General features: G+C 33.6%; 1 protein-coding gene across 1 annotated transcript; it reads left to right on the top strand.

The window, feature by feature from the left end:
• Positions 1-9,842: 9,842 nt before the first annotated feature.
• Positions 9,843-10,363, top strand: LOC126846174 (mitochondrial import inner membrane translocase subunit Tim17-B-like). The gene is made up of 2 exons (XM_050585397.1): positions 9,843-9,989; positions 10,058-10,363. Exons 1-2 carry the CDS (start codon positions 9,843-9,845, stop codon positions 10,361-10,363), a joined length of 453 nt encoding a protein of 150 aa, XP_050441354.1.
• Positions 10,364-15,762: the final 5,399 nt, after the last annotated feature.

Below are 15,762 nucleotides of genomic sequence, written 5' to 3'. Positions count from 1 at the left end.
ATATTTTGATAAGACGATTAGTGACAGACGTTTATCTCTACGACTGGGCAAGGTACCGATTTATGTTAACTTTATTAAGTTATGTGTAATTGAATGTTTAGTTATGAACAATATTAACTAAATCGTTGAATGATTTACATTGAAATTCGCCTTTTCCTAAATGGTATTATAGTCCTAATATTGGTATATGTAAAATAAATGGCCTAAATTGCTATGTTCTTGACTTTTGATTTCCCAATTTGGGACGAATCTACAATTCTTTTTACTCAGATATTTTTATAAATTACATATTGTGACGTCAACCACACGTCAATGCACACAATTCTGTCACGACACACAATATGATATCTACGGTCGGCGATATGGAAAATCTAAAGATTGCCGTGTAATATTCGGCTGTAAAACCATGACCTGCATTTGAACGGAATCGATGATGTTAGTACGACCGTTCCGAGTCGCATCGCATGACGTGATAGCACCACAAAATATTATAATCATTGCAATAACGTTAGCCCACAGGGTTATTGCACTTGGCTAGTGTTAAGTGTCAACACACACACAAATCTACATGGTAATTACTGTTGTGGGGAGCAAAGGATAGCCAAAATGCCAAGCTCAATAAACTCTACCGTTCATCGTATTCACTGACGGAATAAAATATTGGCAAGTAACTAATCAAATCTGATTACGTATTCCAAGTTGAGTTTCATCAAACAATTCCTCGTGCGTTCACACGAGCGGTGCTAACGACATTTTAATTTAGTATAGAAATTGAGCTAGGATTTTAAGGAGTTAAATAAAATAACATGATTTTTAAACGAAAATCATAACAAAACAGAATAAAACAGTTTGATCGCGATAAAATATTAATTTAATATAGTATGTCTACAAAAGAATCGAAGAAATTCAGTTATTACTTTTGACTTATAAGTTGTTTTTAAAAAACACGATTTCAATTTTAAATAAAAAAAACTTGTTAAATAATTTACTTGTACGTCTTTTCAACAAATTTGAAACAAAAGTACTTGCTCAAATCAGCAGTGAGTTTTACGAAACTGAAAATACTTAATGTTAGTCACGTATCGATACCTTGAAGCACACAAGTATTATGTCCATACGATATAACGTGGACAAAGCACTTGTGTGCTTCAAGGTATCAATATATTTTTTTTATTTGTATTTTGTTGAGATGAAAAATAAAAATTCCAGCTCAAATTCGAGCAAAAAAATACAATGTTCAATTATTTTTGTAATATGCGAACAATTTTGCAATCGAAATACAGCTGTAAGAATTGACTAAGTAGCTAACTGTAATTTTGCCCAATTCGGTTACAAAGCATGTAAACATAACACTTTCGTCGTAAACCCAATTATTATGAATATGAAAATGCACAGTTGGCTTTCCCGTACATCTTACCCAGTTAAGGGCAAGTATCGGTGAATGGCGGGGTCGTTCACCGGTTTCGGTCAACAGGTGCCCTCATTGCCGATTAAGAAACGTTTACGACACCGAAAACAAAACCTAACGCGTTATGTGATGATCGCGAACCGATCATGCGAAAAATGCATTATCTCATGAAAATGTAAACGAAACTAAGTGTACGGCATCGAAAGACGATACCCATAATTGGTACAGCCAATGATAACTGATAACTTGCTCATGAAAAAGTTAGTTAGCTACTGTCGATTGGAGGTTAAGTAAAAAGAATTTTTTTTAGACACAGTCTAGTATACAATTGGTTACATACTTTAATCGGTGTGCTTAGTTCCTAGATATTTCGGCTTAATTGCCCAGTTTTGCATCTTTTACATACAATATAACTTTTACATTTTAGCCGCCTATCTTATACCGTTGTCCGCTATTCAATTGTGTTCGTGACTAATACTATTCGTTTGGATCCACACTTTAATACCGAGAAACCGTTATAGATTATTTTTTAAATCTATGTAAAACGTCTTAAAAATAATATATAATAAATGGTAAATTTTATAGAACTCAACCGGTAGACGAGCTAATGATATTTCATATTATTATAAAATATCTTCAACTAACACACACTAAATATATGATTAACAACAAACTTTCTCATAGCATTTCTCGCATTAATGTACATTTTGTATAAAAATATTGTATTTATATTTTTCGGTTAATCGTTACTGCATACATATTGTGTACATTATTGTGCAAAATCATACATTTGCAAGAACATGTACTGTGTTGAAACGTTAAAATTAATTAAATTTAAAAAAATTAAGTAAATTGCGTTTTAATTATTATTGGAATTTCTGCAGCGTAACGACAATGATTGTGGCGTATTAAGAAAATAATACTAGGTACACTTTCCATAATAGGCAGCAACTAGTCTTTACTAGCATTAGTCAATGTACAACTATAGTACATAATATTAACATCAAATTAATATTTAGTACATTTTGTTAACGATATCGATACCCATATGGCCTATGGCGAACTGTTATTACTGTCCTAACAAAGTTTTAACAACTTCGCCATCGACAATATTCGATACTATTAATTTATAATAGAACACATGTATCAGCTGTAATAATATATAACAGAATTTTTGTTGAAAAAAAAAGACAAGAACAAGGTAGGAATTCATAATGACAAAATAATAACAATAATATTGTCTAATTTAATCATTAAAAAAACTTATAAAATAACAGAACAGTAAATACAATGTACACAAATATAATAACAAAAACAACACAAAAAAAATATATCAAACATAACTGAAAAGACTAACAAAAAAAAAATTATATATAATTAATACTTTATGTTCCCGTTAAAACATTAATTTATGAATGCGCTTATTTTTTGTTAGTTAAAACATGGACGAGGAATACGATAAAGATTAAAAATCAAAATTTGATTTTAAAGTAAAAAAACATCGCACATCTAGAAATATTGCTGCTTATTTTTATGATTTTATATTAGTAATAAAAAAAATATTATAATCACAATACACCGGATGTTTGAAGCGTCAAGTAACGAAATAACAACGAAGTTAAAATATTGGATCACTATTTCCATAACAAAACCATAACGACGAGTAGATGATATCAAAAATATTATATAGTTTTGTAAAATACATTATAATAATATTATATTATAAAAACGGCTATGTGGTAAAAAATAGTGTGTTTCGCTGGTTAAATTGTTAATGCAAACCGAAAATCGATTAACAAACAGAAATGAGACAGTATTGACAAGGATAGTTAAAATAATAACAATAGTTGAATGATTTTTTCGGGATAATTTGTCTAATAATAAGTGTCGACGTCGACGTCGGCGGAATCGTATAGGTTACCGTATTCCGGGTCTTCCGCCTCGTAACCGGCGTGGGTGCCGTCGTCGCCGTCGTCGTACGCTTCCACGCTGTCGTACTCGGTGGCCTCAACTTGCGGCTCCTTCTTCCGGGAAAAGGTCTGCGGCTTGCGCGAATCGTAGATGTACCTTTTGGTCGGTTTGCCGTCCTTTTCCTCGAAGTGCCACGCCTTGTACTTTGGGTTGGACTTGCCGTTGTCGTCGTACGCGGTCGATTCGTGGTACGCGCCGGAAGTGCCGCCGTCGCCAGCTTTGCCGCTGCCGTACTCGACTTGCGATCCGTACCCGTAGCTGTCCGAGTCGCCGTTACCGAACGCGTCCGACTCGTCGTAGCCGCGGTCTCCCTTGTTCGACTGCGTCTTGAGGTAACCGTCCATCAGCCCGAGGCCGCCGACCATTTTTTTCGATTCGGCGACGGCCGGTTCGTGCGTGGCGGTAGCGGTGGCGACCAGCGGCTGCGGGGCGGCGATCGTCTGCGGCTTGACCACGGACTCGACGACGGCCGAGTCCGCTTTGCCGGTGGAAGCGGCCGACGCTCCGACGGCCATGCAGTACACGAAGGCGGCTACGGCTGCGGCAGCGGATAACATGGTCGGTCGGCGGCTGGTGCGGTTGTTGTGGATACGGCGGTACTGCGACATGGTGCGTTCGTGATCGGTCAATGAGCGGCCGTGGACGCGGCCGGCCGTTAAAATAGTACCCGATCGGTCCCCACCCCCGGCGGGCCGCGGTGACCGTCGTGCCGCCGCGGTGGCCGTTGTTTGTCGCTGACGGACGTCCCCAAGGTTGACGGCGGCGAGTGTCGCAAACGACCGCACGGGACCGTTTAATCGCTACCGACCGGATCTGTCGGACACGCGGTGCGTTGCGCGTTTACTCGGTGTAAGCGGCCCACGGCGACAGAGGCCTTCGACGACGCGCCGATTCACACGGCTGAACCGTCCCGGCCTATTGCAAAACGCCATTTTGTATGGACCGTATCGTCAAAACGCGCGATCAATACGTACGTTGAAATTATTTCGTTTGTTTCAACGCGGAACGGTAAACACTAAACATGGTTTTTCGGAGATTAGAATATTACCTACGTGTTGTGTGTGATCCGACGCTAAACGATAGTACAACAATAATTGTCCATAGCACCGGTTGATAATTTACCGCGGCAATAACGAGTTTCCATGTCTACGCCAACTTTTCCGGCGAGTTTCCGAAAAACCGGACTTTAGTGGCGAAGAGGCTAGTCTGGAAATACGAATTTTCCGCAGGTGCGCAATCAAACATGTTATCAAAAGTCACTCAGACATTTTTCTTAAGTATAATATTGTTATAAACGGGCTCTTATAATTGGACAGTGTTACAATGTTAGCTAGAGAAAGTCGTGTTTTTTACTTGACGTTTGACCATAAGTAAATATCCGTGTGTTTTTTTAATCGTCCAGCCACACAAGTTCACATAGGTTTTGAAAAAGTAAAACCTATTAAATATTAGCCAAGTAAAAAAAAAAGTTATTTAAAAATTATTTTTAGCAAGAAAATACGCAATGAAATTACATTAAAATAGCATTATTTCTGTCCAATGGTATTTGCTTTACTGAATTCATGAAATATGATGTTATAAATTCGAGTTCTAACCTAACCTTCACCCGAGAAAACTTGAAATTTTAAATGATATAAAGTTTTAATTAAATTGTTAAAGCAATTAAGGCAAAAAAAAAAACAAAATTTTCAAGTTTGAAATACAACATTCTGTGTTGCTCGCGAAACGTTTTATTCTGGAACACTACTCAGAAAACTTTATCGGCCGTACCATATGGACGGTAAAACTGTCTTATACGGTCTTATGTAAACGATATCGTTGTGTTTATATTTGCATATCATTAAAATGATCCGCTTAAGTAAGGCTTTCCGCAATATTCATTTCAAAAAGATTAAATTTAAGTTTAAGATTCACACAACTAATGTAATTCCATTGATTTTCCATGCCCTTACCTTTCGAAACTAACTATTTATATAATTATTAGTATCTGTCGAATGTATAAATTGTTTTCAATACATTTCAATAAATGCGTCGCGGATTAAAATGCAACCAGTGACTTTACAATTTTCGTACCGATATTCATATGCACTTTTTTTACACAGATATCCGATTTTGTCTGTGTTGTGATATGAAATAATAATATATGTGTGTTCCATATGCAAACGACGTTGATGTCATTGAGTAAAAAAAAATAGTAACTCTTCCGACTTATCATTCGACGTGCAGACAGCAAAGACAGACACAACCCTTTTCGTTTCCATTTGCACGTCACTTTTTGGATATTATTCTTCGCTATATTGATCTGCGGCAGCAGAACCCTATTGGCGTTTACGGGTTTCCCGTTGTACTCACCATTTCCCGTGTAGTTTGACATTTTATTTTTTTGCCGGAAGTAATGTTATGTACGCAGGAAAATATATGAAAAACGACAAGAAATAATTACAAAAATAAAACAAATCGTTCTGGTCATCATTTACATATTATGTATACATGTGAAATAGTATAGAATAAAAAAAAAGTATTTGCCGATACTTATACCCGAAGGCTTCACTAGTCTGGTTTTTAATTTTCACCGTTTCAATAAAACTTAAATTAAGTAACCATTAAGATTTTTTATTCGACTAACTCGTGTGCGACTCTTTTATTTAAATTTATGGAAAAAAAATAAAGAAGTTTTTGTATTATTCGGGAAGCTCCTTACCGGGGCGTCATTAAAGGGAACCAAACAAACGTGTACACATTTGACAATAATAACGTGTGTTCAACAGACTCGTGAACGCGCCGAGTTCGTGGCGAATAACACATAATTAAATCGGTCAATGTTGTTTTTGGAAACCGAATTTCGTCTCGAGTTAAGTGATTTTCGTTTCTCCAAAACTTTTCGCCGGGTTTTAAAGTCGTTACGGCGGTATCTTGTCGTCGGCGTGCACATAATTCAAACACTTAATGTTGTCGCCGACGAATTTGCCGCTCCCTAAATAGGTTTTTAATTGCCCAGGTGTGTGCCGTACCGCCTAACATAATTATTTTATTCAAGTCAACACGGCGATCGATATCACACACATTTGTATGCCGTGGCACAAAGGTGCCGGCCGACCAAAGAATATTAGAAGATTAATATTTTCTCAACAGCGCGCGCGCCAGCATTTTACGCCTTAACAATCTTGAATAAGTAACGACTCCATTGTTAATGGCAAACAACCGTGGTCCACTACCTACCGGAATTCCGATTCCTGATCTTAATGCACGTAGAACAAAGATAAAATCCACTAGTCTTAGTTGCAATACAATATTTCAATGATTTGCAAAATAAAAACTATATTTTCAATGGGATTTTTATTGACTATCTTCAATAGGGAGGTACCTCTTTCAAACACTAAAGAATATTAATAAATTGTAAAATAAACACAAACTAACAAAAATTTCTTATTCATTATAACCGTATGATTTTTTTTTTTAATGTCACTATTGTACTACTTTTGATTCTAATTTGCTTAATGTTATTGAAAAGTTTAAAAAAATAATTAAAAAACAAAATTAGGACTTAAGCGTAAAATTATAAATAGCGCATACATTTTTATATTTGTTGTGTATTATATATATATTAATATAGGTGTAGTCTTTGGACTCCAAGTCATCCATACTTGGAAATATGTTCGGCAAAACTTGATATTGTTTTTTTTTTCTTTATTACAGTCGATTCCGGTGCGAGAACTTACAGCAAAACTAAAGTAATAAAAAATGAAAAAATAAAATGCGTTAGCCGCCAGGAAATTAAGTCCATCCGGTAAACGTACAAGAAGATTGTACAACAACTTTCTTTCATGGGCCGCTTTTCGGGAAATGCACTTTAGATTATTTAAGAAGTTTGAGTTTTAACAAATTTTCTAAATTTAAAACTAGGTTTTTATTCAATAGTATTGTGTAGTTTTAAACATATTTTATATTAACTTAAACTGAGCTGGCCAGCCTAAACTAGACTGCAAGTAAAGAAGTCATTCTATTTAGATATCCACAAGGAGGAAAAACGGCTTGAAGCGTTGCGTTATGTTGTGTATATAGTATTACCTATATAGTAAGCCCACACAAAGTACAATTTCGATTCTATATATTTGTGCCGGTTTGTTGCCTATACGTTGTGCCGTCATACGAAAAATACATCATAAAAAACGCCGTTTTAGTTTTTTCTTCAACGACTATTATTCCTATCTGAATGTAATCTGATCAAATATAAAATAACGGTTACTTACTAGTGTTGTATTGACTCTGTAAATGGTTCTACTTAAATCGATTACAATGTGTTTTTTGTATTCCATTTCGAATAACGTTTTTGTATGAAAATGAGCTTTTAGGATTTTTCAGTAAAACTATAAAAAAAAACATAAAAAAAACTTTAGAATAATGGCACCTACAAAACAAGCAGAGCTTTTGAGTTATTTTATGCTAAATTAAAAGTTGTTCATGACGACGCGAGCATAAAAGATCTAAATCTAAATCAAAGTGAAAGAAAATGTTAAATAGCCCAAAATAAAAAAAAGTCTAAATCATTTATCGCATTCTATAAGTATCTATTTAAGGAGAATACAATGTAATATGGCGATAATGTATTACCAATCGTTTTTATATTTTTGTAACTATATTTAAAATTTTTAACTGTCGACATCGTTTCGTCGCTATTATGGCAAATATGTTGTTTAAAATTATTATTGAGCCTATTTTTGAATTACATTTATTTTATAAAAAAAATCCTTTTTTCCAACCGTTAACTATAACATTTTGTTGAAAATTTTAAATCGAAAATTGTCTTTTGCCGCTTACCGTGGAATTGTTCAAGTCTTTTTTTTTTTTTTCATTAAAGTTAAAATTTGAAATCGTTATTTTGAGAGTTAAGATGTCTCGCCGTATAGTTCTTTTAATCGCAAACGTTGTCTAATGGTAAATAGTAATTTTGTTCTTTGGCTTTTCCATTTAAACGTTCGACGTCAGGCGGCAAAGTGCTTCCTGACAATTCATGAGTTATGTCTCAACTTTGGCAATGAATCGATTTTGTACGGTTTTCCACCGGGAAACTTCGTAACTTAATAGGTTAATATATTATATTATAAGTGTATAGAAGATTCAAGATAATCCTATCAATCTACCCTGGTATGCAGCACCGACGAGGTTCTAACATCAATTATTACATCATTATCATTTCGGTAAACCGAACTTGAGGACTTAAGATTAACAAACTATACAGGAAGACAACGACTTGTCAATTGGCTAGTATGTATAGAGCACAGTTCTGTTACATGCGTACGTGTCTGGAAGTTATGAGAACCTGGCAAACGTTAATTTGACAAGTGACAAATCTTTGGACAGAAATTACTTGAAATTTGCAAACACGCGAGTATGTAAAGTTGGGCATCGTACGCTCCCATGCGTTTATATACAGACAAAAGTTTGACGGTAAAATCAAGTTTAAAGTGAGCGCTAAAAGACATGAATTTATTGTTCAGCAGCCTTTATACACGCACTGTGCGTTAATGTCACATGGTACATTATTTACATATTATTCAGTACATTCAAACCATCTAGAAATACACTTAGATGTAAATCTAAATCTAGGTTTTAATAGGTTTTCTATAAGCGGTCAAATGATGTATTATATATATATATATATATTTGTTTTTATAAGACTACAGTTAATGATTGATCACTGTTATATTACTTATTTTGGTATAAATTGAAAGTTATGAGTCATTCACCGAATGAAGATAATATTTTTTATTTTGAAATTCGTAGGCAAGCGTAAATATGTTGTTAAATACTTACACAAACATGCACCAAGGAGTTCAACAAACTAAGCCTCTTTAATTGAAGGAACTTCAATTATTGATGTATTGTGCACTAATGTGCAAAATTGTGCAATTAGTAATAAAAAAACTCGTATTTCATGCGAGATGCACAAAATGTAAGATACAGTTGAATGTGCGCCTAATATTATTAGCAGGCGGATAGTACCGAGAATTTTGTTGTGGTTATTAAATAGATATATTATACAGATTATAGAGGTTTTTTTTGCACGGCATTCGGACGCTGAGGTACTAACTCCTTATAAAAACTCGCCAATATTAAACTTCTACAATTCACATCATATAGGCCCATAGGTAAGACTAAAAAAAAATTTTTTTTTTGGGGGGGGGGGGCTAGCGAGAGCCCACTCAGTCACTCCCATAAATAAGTCCCTGCATTCGAAGCGCGTGAATTGTGGCTTCTGACAATGCAGGTCAAGAGATTCTTTTTATTTATATACATTTTCCTTTATTTGTGAGATTATAAATATGTCAAAACTGTGTTTATATGTGAATTATTTTACTATGGTAATGTAACCGTCATAACGACAATACTGTCAAACGTATTTTTGTGCGTTGGTATAATTTTGATTTGCATCGTGTCGCACTGTTTTTCGGAATCATTAACGATGGATGCCTACGACAGAGAACCGTGCCCAATGCGAGTTATGGATGATATCGGCAGTGCGTTTGCCTTAGGCCTCATCGGTGGAGGAATATACCAGGCGGTTGAGGGTTTCCGAAACGGGCCGGCCGGGTTCAGAAGGCGTTGCAACGTGAGTGTGAAAATCACAAGTAACCACCAAATCAGACAATTTTTAATATGTTGGGATTTGATTTCCAGAGCGCTTTTCAATCGGCCACCACCCGTGCTCCGGCCATGGGCGGAACGTTTGCTGCTTGGGGTGGCTTGTATGCCGCCATTGAATGCACAATGGTCGGCATCAGGAAGAAAGAAGACCCATGGAACACGATTACAAGCAGCGCTCTGGCCGGCGGCATACTGGCCGCGAGAAAAGGGCTTCGGTCGATGGCGTTTAACGCGTTCGGTAGTGCCGCATGTATGGCAGCTTTCGAAGCCTACGGCTGGTACTCGGAGTACAGGTCAGCCAAAAAATTTAGACCGCGAGCGCCAAAATATGACAACTAACAACGCGCCCACCCAGAGACTCGATTATGCCCGGGATGACACTATTGACTATGGTCGATAGTTTGCCTTTTTGAGAGCAGCAACTAAACATCATAGCCAACCACGTTTGGGTTTTTGGACCGCTGCACAGTGGTCTAAAATCAAAAAAAGGTGGCCAAAAATCAAAAAAATCAAAATGGAAAAATGTATTTTTTTTTTTCTAGGTTGTTACAATACTACCTAAAGTTCTCTGAAAATTAAAATTAGAATTCAAAATATTGATTTGAAATTATACTTAAGAGTTGTTGAAGTTGGAAGAATCAAAAATAACTTGGTTGCTAATTTATTCAAGATTTTTTTTATAATATATCTTTAATATTTAACACAAATCATATTTTTAATGTGTTAAATTGTTCTAATTTTCTCATGTATGTACTATATATGTATCATAGTCATTATATAAATAAAATTGGAATCTATTTTTGTTGTATACGCCTGTATTTATAAACATTGATTTAAACACAGTACAAGAACATAACAGGTAGGTTGATAAGATTACATTTTTTTTACATTTATTCACTGAGCTTCACGCTGATATACACATATAATAATACTTTAAGGTATATAGAATAATAATATACATAGATTAACTGCCCATATCTGCCCTACTGTCGATAAGACATAATTGAATTAGGTGTACACATGAAATCGGAGGTGTACTCAATTAGTCATAACCAAGTTATTTTCGATTCTCCCAACTTCAACAACTCGTAAGTATAATTTCAAATCAATATTTTGAATTGTAATTTTCATTTTCAGAGAACTTAAATAGTATTGTAACAACCTAAAAAAAAAAATACATTTTTCCATTTTGATTTTTTTGATTTTTGGCCACCTTTTTTTGATTTTAGACCACTGTGCGCTGTGTTTAAAAAAATCCGCGTCAAAGCCGCGGCTGTCTTGTCGATGTCGTCTTGCCAATAATTTCCGCCGCCACTTTAAAAGCTGCACTATATAGCCAGAGCGCGGGGCTAGTTATTTGTTTCTTATTTGGTAATTTTCTTCCACAATATTTTTGTGTACTTTATCCATTTTCGCCCAGACTTGTCGGCTGAACGGGTAAAGTTTACGTTGGCAGTGGTTTCATGACATTAATTATTGCGTCTATTTTCGAAAATAAAACCGTGAATTATATAATATGATTATTTGTTGTGTACTTATCATTTTTTAAATATTGTATTGTATCTGTAAAAATGCTGCATGAAGAAATTGGTTCAAAAATATTCCAGATAATGCCCAGGTTTCATCTGTAGCTAAACTACGCCGTTCATATACCTAGGTATAGGCTATAGCTATGGTATTTACTATAATCTTGAAATCGAACATTTTTACATCATAATAATATTTGAATTTGACAAGAAACACACCTGGTTTAAAAACGGCGTCGAGTGTAGGCAATTTATCTACATGAAAGAATAGTGTGCTTCGTTGAGGCGTCTGCCCACATATTTCCCTCTTTAATACTTTACTAGGTCATTAAATAGTTTTTTCGACTGAGCTTTTAGCTATATAAAATTGCAACGAATCGACTTAACTTAGTATTCATAGGAATCGACAGTATGATATTTTTTTGTTTGGTCGAACATCTAATAAATGTTTGTAGATAAAACACTATAATTATAAAAACCGTGCACGATATCGTTTTTTATTATGTTTTCTTATTGTTTCCCGTTCGATTAGTTCTATGTCAAACAAATGAAAATTAATAATCAAAAACGTATAAATATAAAATTCCTATTATTATAAAAAGATTATATTCGATTTGGTATAAGAAAAAAAAATGTTTACCAACAAAAAAATATCTAGTTAGTTTGAAATTGTTATTCGTTTACAGTATAAATAATTTAATATTCCATTCTCATGCACTTCTTTCCTATTATCCTTGTAAGTTGATTGTAATTAAAAGCACATAGACATTGCAACCACTTTAGCATTTAATTTATGCGTCTAAAGTTTTTATTCCTGTCTAAACAATTAAATAAAAAAATAGAACGCCAGGACTAAAGAACGTTTTATATCGGGTTTAATTTAATTAATTAAATGCTAAGCGATGTATTTATAACTATTGTTGAAGTAGTTGCATCACTAATGGAATATATGCGATTGCATTGTGGGATTGTGTATTTTAATTAACAACGTTGATTTATTATAAAACCAGGATCATGTAAAATAGCGTACTCGACTTATGTGTAGTACAATGTAATTTGAAACATTTGGGTAAATAATACATGATTTTTGTTTTATTTTTATTACTCGGGCATTGCGAACAAATAGTTTTTTTTAGAATAATTGTAAATGGAAAACGTTAATTATTTTAGCAGAGTAAAGCTTTATAAACTTTTGACGGAAAATTATACACGTAGAAAATGTAATTAGTTATAAAATATTAATATTAACGTTATTTAAACGATTGAGTTTTATTCGTAATATAACTAAGTAGGTGCCAAGTTCAATGAACATATTGGACGGTAGAAAAATAAGAGGTTCGTCGTATAACATACTTTATAGAAGTTATAACGTACTTTGGGTACAACAAAATGGCAGTGATAAATACCAACAGTCACGTATAGGTACTTCGCTAAATCGCGCAATTGATAAATGAAATCAGTTTTAGTTTGGTAAACTAGAAAGTTTAGAGATGAAGATGTGACGCACGAGATTAGACTCCGGCGATATTGAATATATTTTATAAAAATATTGTAGTATGCTACATATTATACATAATATATACTGTATTGGGAAGGAAAATTAACAAAAACCCTTCCTCTATACGTAGAATAAAACATATTCATGATTGAATGTTCTTCCTCAGATGGAAGAATTATTCGGTTTTAAAATGATTTTTTTATTGCCTTGTGTGACTTTATAGTGGCCAATTACTGTACACAACCAACCTGCGCATTAGATTGTTTTATTCAAATAAATTTATTAAAAAAATGTTCAAATACATTCAGTAGAACTGTTTAACCAAAGGTTGAACCGAATTTTTCATCGAATAAGCTTCTAAGAATTATCTCATATGAGCGATGGCGACAAGGCAAATACAAGACTTTTAACCACTGTTCAACTATACACTGTTTATACGCGATAATATCAGGTGCAGTAATTTTTGTTTTTTTAGCCATCATAATAATATGTTTCTACAGACGTTTGACCGACAACTGTCAACTGAGTGGGAAATATGATACGTCCCGGTGAGTATCAACAAACTCGTAAGTTGCTATTCACATATAGACCTTACTATATTATGAACCGGGATCGAGTTTCATAACGAGAAAAAAGGCCACAACCACTCTCTTTCGTGCGTGTAGGTAATGGACATATATAATATATGGAAAGGCCAACTTACTGTGTGTTGAAAGTTTAAAATATATTGAACCTTTGTTTTCCACGATTTATTTAAAAGAAACAGTGTTTGATACTGACCAAATAGAAAGGGCTAATATGAATAAGGCTAGTAAAATAATTGTCTTTGTGTACACGATCCATAGATCCGAATCCTGTGGTACAATTATTATTATAAGCAATTCTGTTAAATGTAATCGATCAATCGATTTTGTTTTTTGTTCCAAGCATAAGGTGACATTTTTTTTTTTACAATATAATATGTAACCAGTCAAGTTGCAAACGGTTTATGTATTTAATAATAATCAAAAACATTATACTTCGATCCTTGGTTTTTTTGGAACTAAAATATTAGACAGAAAAAGTTTTACGAATGTTATAGGATTTTTTCACTAAATCCGAATCTTGTGTCTTAATTTTTTGAGCGCCTCAATTTTTTTAAATCGCTTCAGAACTTTTCAAACAACTCTAAAAACGAAAACAGAATTGTCCAATATTATTTTTTATAAAAAAAATATTCAAACTCTACATTCATATTTCATTCAGACTATTTATGAGTTCAGCAAACCTTATGGTAAAAAACTCTTTATTAGAAAATAATATAAACTTACAGAATACGCTAATATTTAAAAACGGCGTAGATATTTTTTCGATTTAAAAAATAGAATAATGTGCTTAAAAAAATATGAGGCCAGTACAGATTCAGTGAAAAGAATGTATTTTGACAAATTTTGATTCATGTTTCTAAAAACGGTCAAAATTCATTGTAATAAAAATTGATTATTTTTTAGTCATTGATATTTTCATGTTACAAAAGTTATACAATTTTCTGAACATAAACATTTTTTTTGCTGATTATGGAATTTAGTATTTTGATTCCAAACGTATCTTATTGTTTGTAATTAATTATTTTTTACTAACTCTTAAATTAATTTAAACAAATTCGTCTGGGAAAAAGACAAATAGGTGCTGCCGTAATATTAGCCGAATTATTATTATGAAGAAGTTAGTGCCGGCTATTGAAATATGTCTGTCACTATTATTGATATAACCTGATTGAATATGTCATGACGAAGCCCTTTATAAAATATTCTTCCTGCAAAATATGATCTACTCGCAGCATGGTAAGTAGTTTTTTTATCCCAAAACCCAAGTGGCTATGTTATTGTTAGTTGTGAAGACTGGATAGTGTGTGTGTGTGTGTGTCATTAAATGCGGTGACAACGACACCAATTACGGTAGATGTTATATAGACTTTACCTGATACAAATGTAACATACACAATAATCTAGATCACTTTGGCGGATAATTAGTTTTTATTATAGAGTTATTAGACTACACTCACTTAACTTGTACGAGGATTCGGATAGCGTCCCATTCAAGATAAAGCCAAAAAAAAGACTTATTTCAACTGTCAAAAGATCAAAATGAATTAGATTTTCATCGCCAACACTAATAGAGATAGATGGTATTTTGAAAAAGTTATACGTACTCATTATTTATTGTAAAATAGTATAAAATAAAATAAAATTGTTGACAAGTTGCATCAATGCAAATTTAAAAAAATTGTGTAATAAAATCACACAATAAATGATATTAATAATAGTAATTGTATTGTTTAAACACCGTTATTTATGTAATTCCTTTATTATTATAATTACATACATCGAAAAAAAACAAATGTGTTACAATAATGAATGCGGTTTTTTTAAAAAATCTTTCACATAAGAACTAAATGAATCAAAACAAAAATGTGGATAAGTTTGTATTGTAGCTACATTTTTAACTAAAGTCTAGACTTTAAGTCAGTTTATTAAAATACACTGAATAAGAATTGGTTACAATATTGCATTTTCATTTATCAACAGACATCTGAAATCCTTTCTTCAGATGAGATGTATGTTCTCTACATCACTGCTTCGAATAATCTTATTGCTTCCTGGCCGATAAGTTGACCCACATCATTCATCAGAGACGACGACTGACTGCACCTAAATCAAATAAAAACATCAAAG

The sequence above is a fragment of the Adelges cooleyi genome, unplaced genomic scaffold, assembly GCF_023614345.1.
Source record: "Adelges cooleyi isolate 19-005CV unplaced genomic scaffold, UGA_ACOO_1.1 ACOO_flye_CR_arks_rails_tigmint_CR_PRNA_9, whole genome shotgun sequence".
In the NCBI taxonomy this organism is placed as follows: Eukaryota; Metazoa; Arthropoda; class Insecta; order Hemiptera; family Adelgidae; genus Adelges; species Adelges cooleyi.
This window is presented reverse-complemented; position numbering and strand designations above follow the sequence as displayed.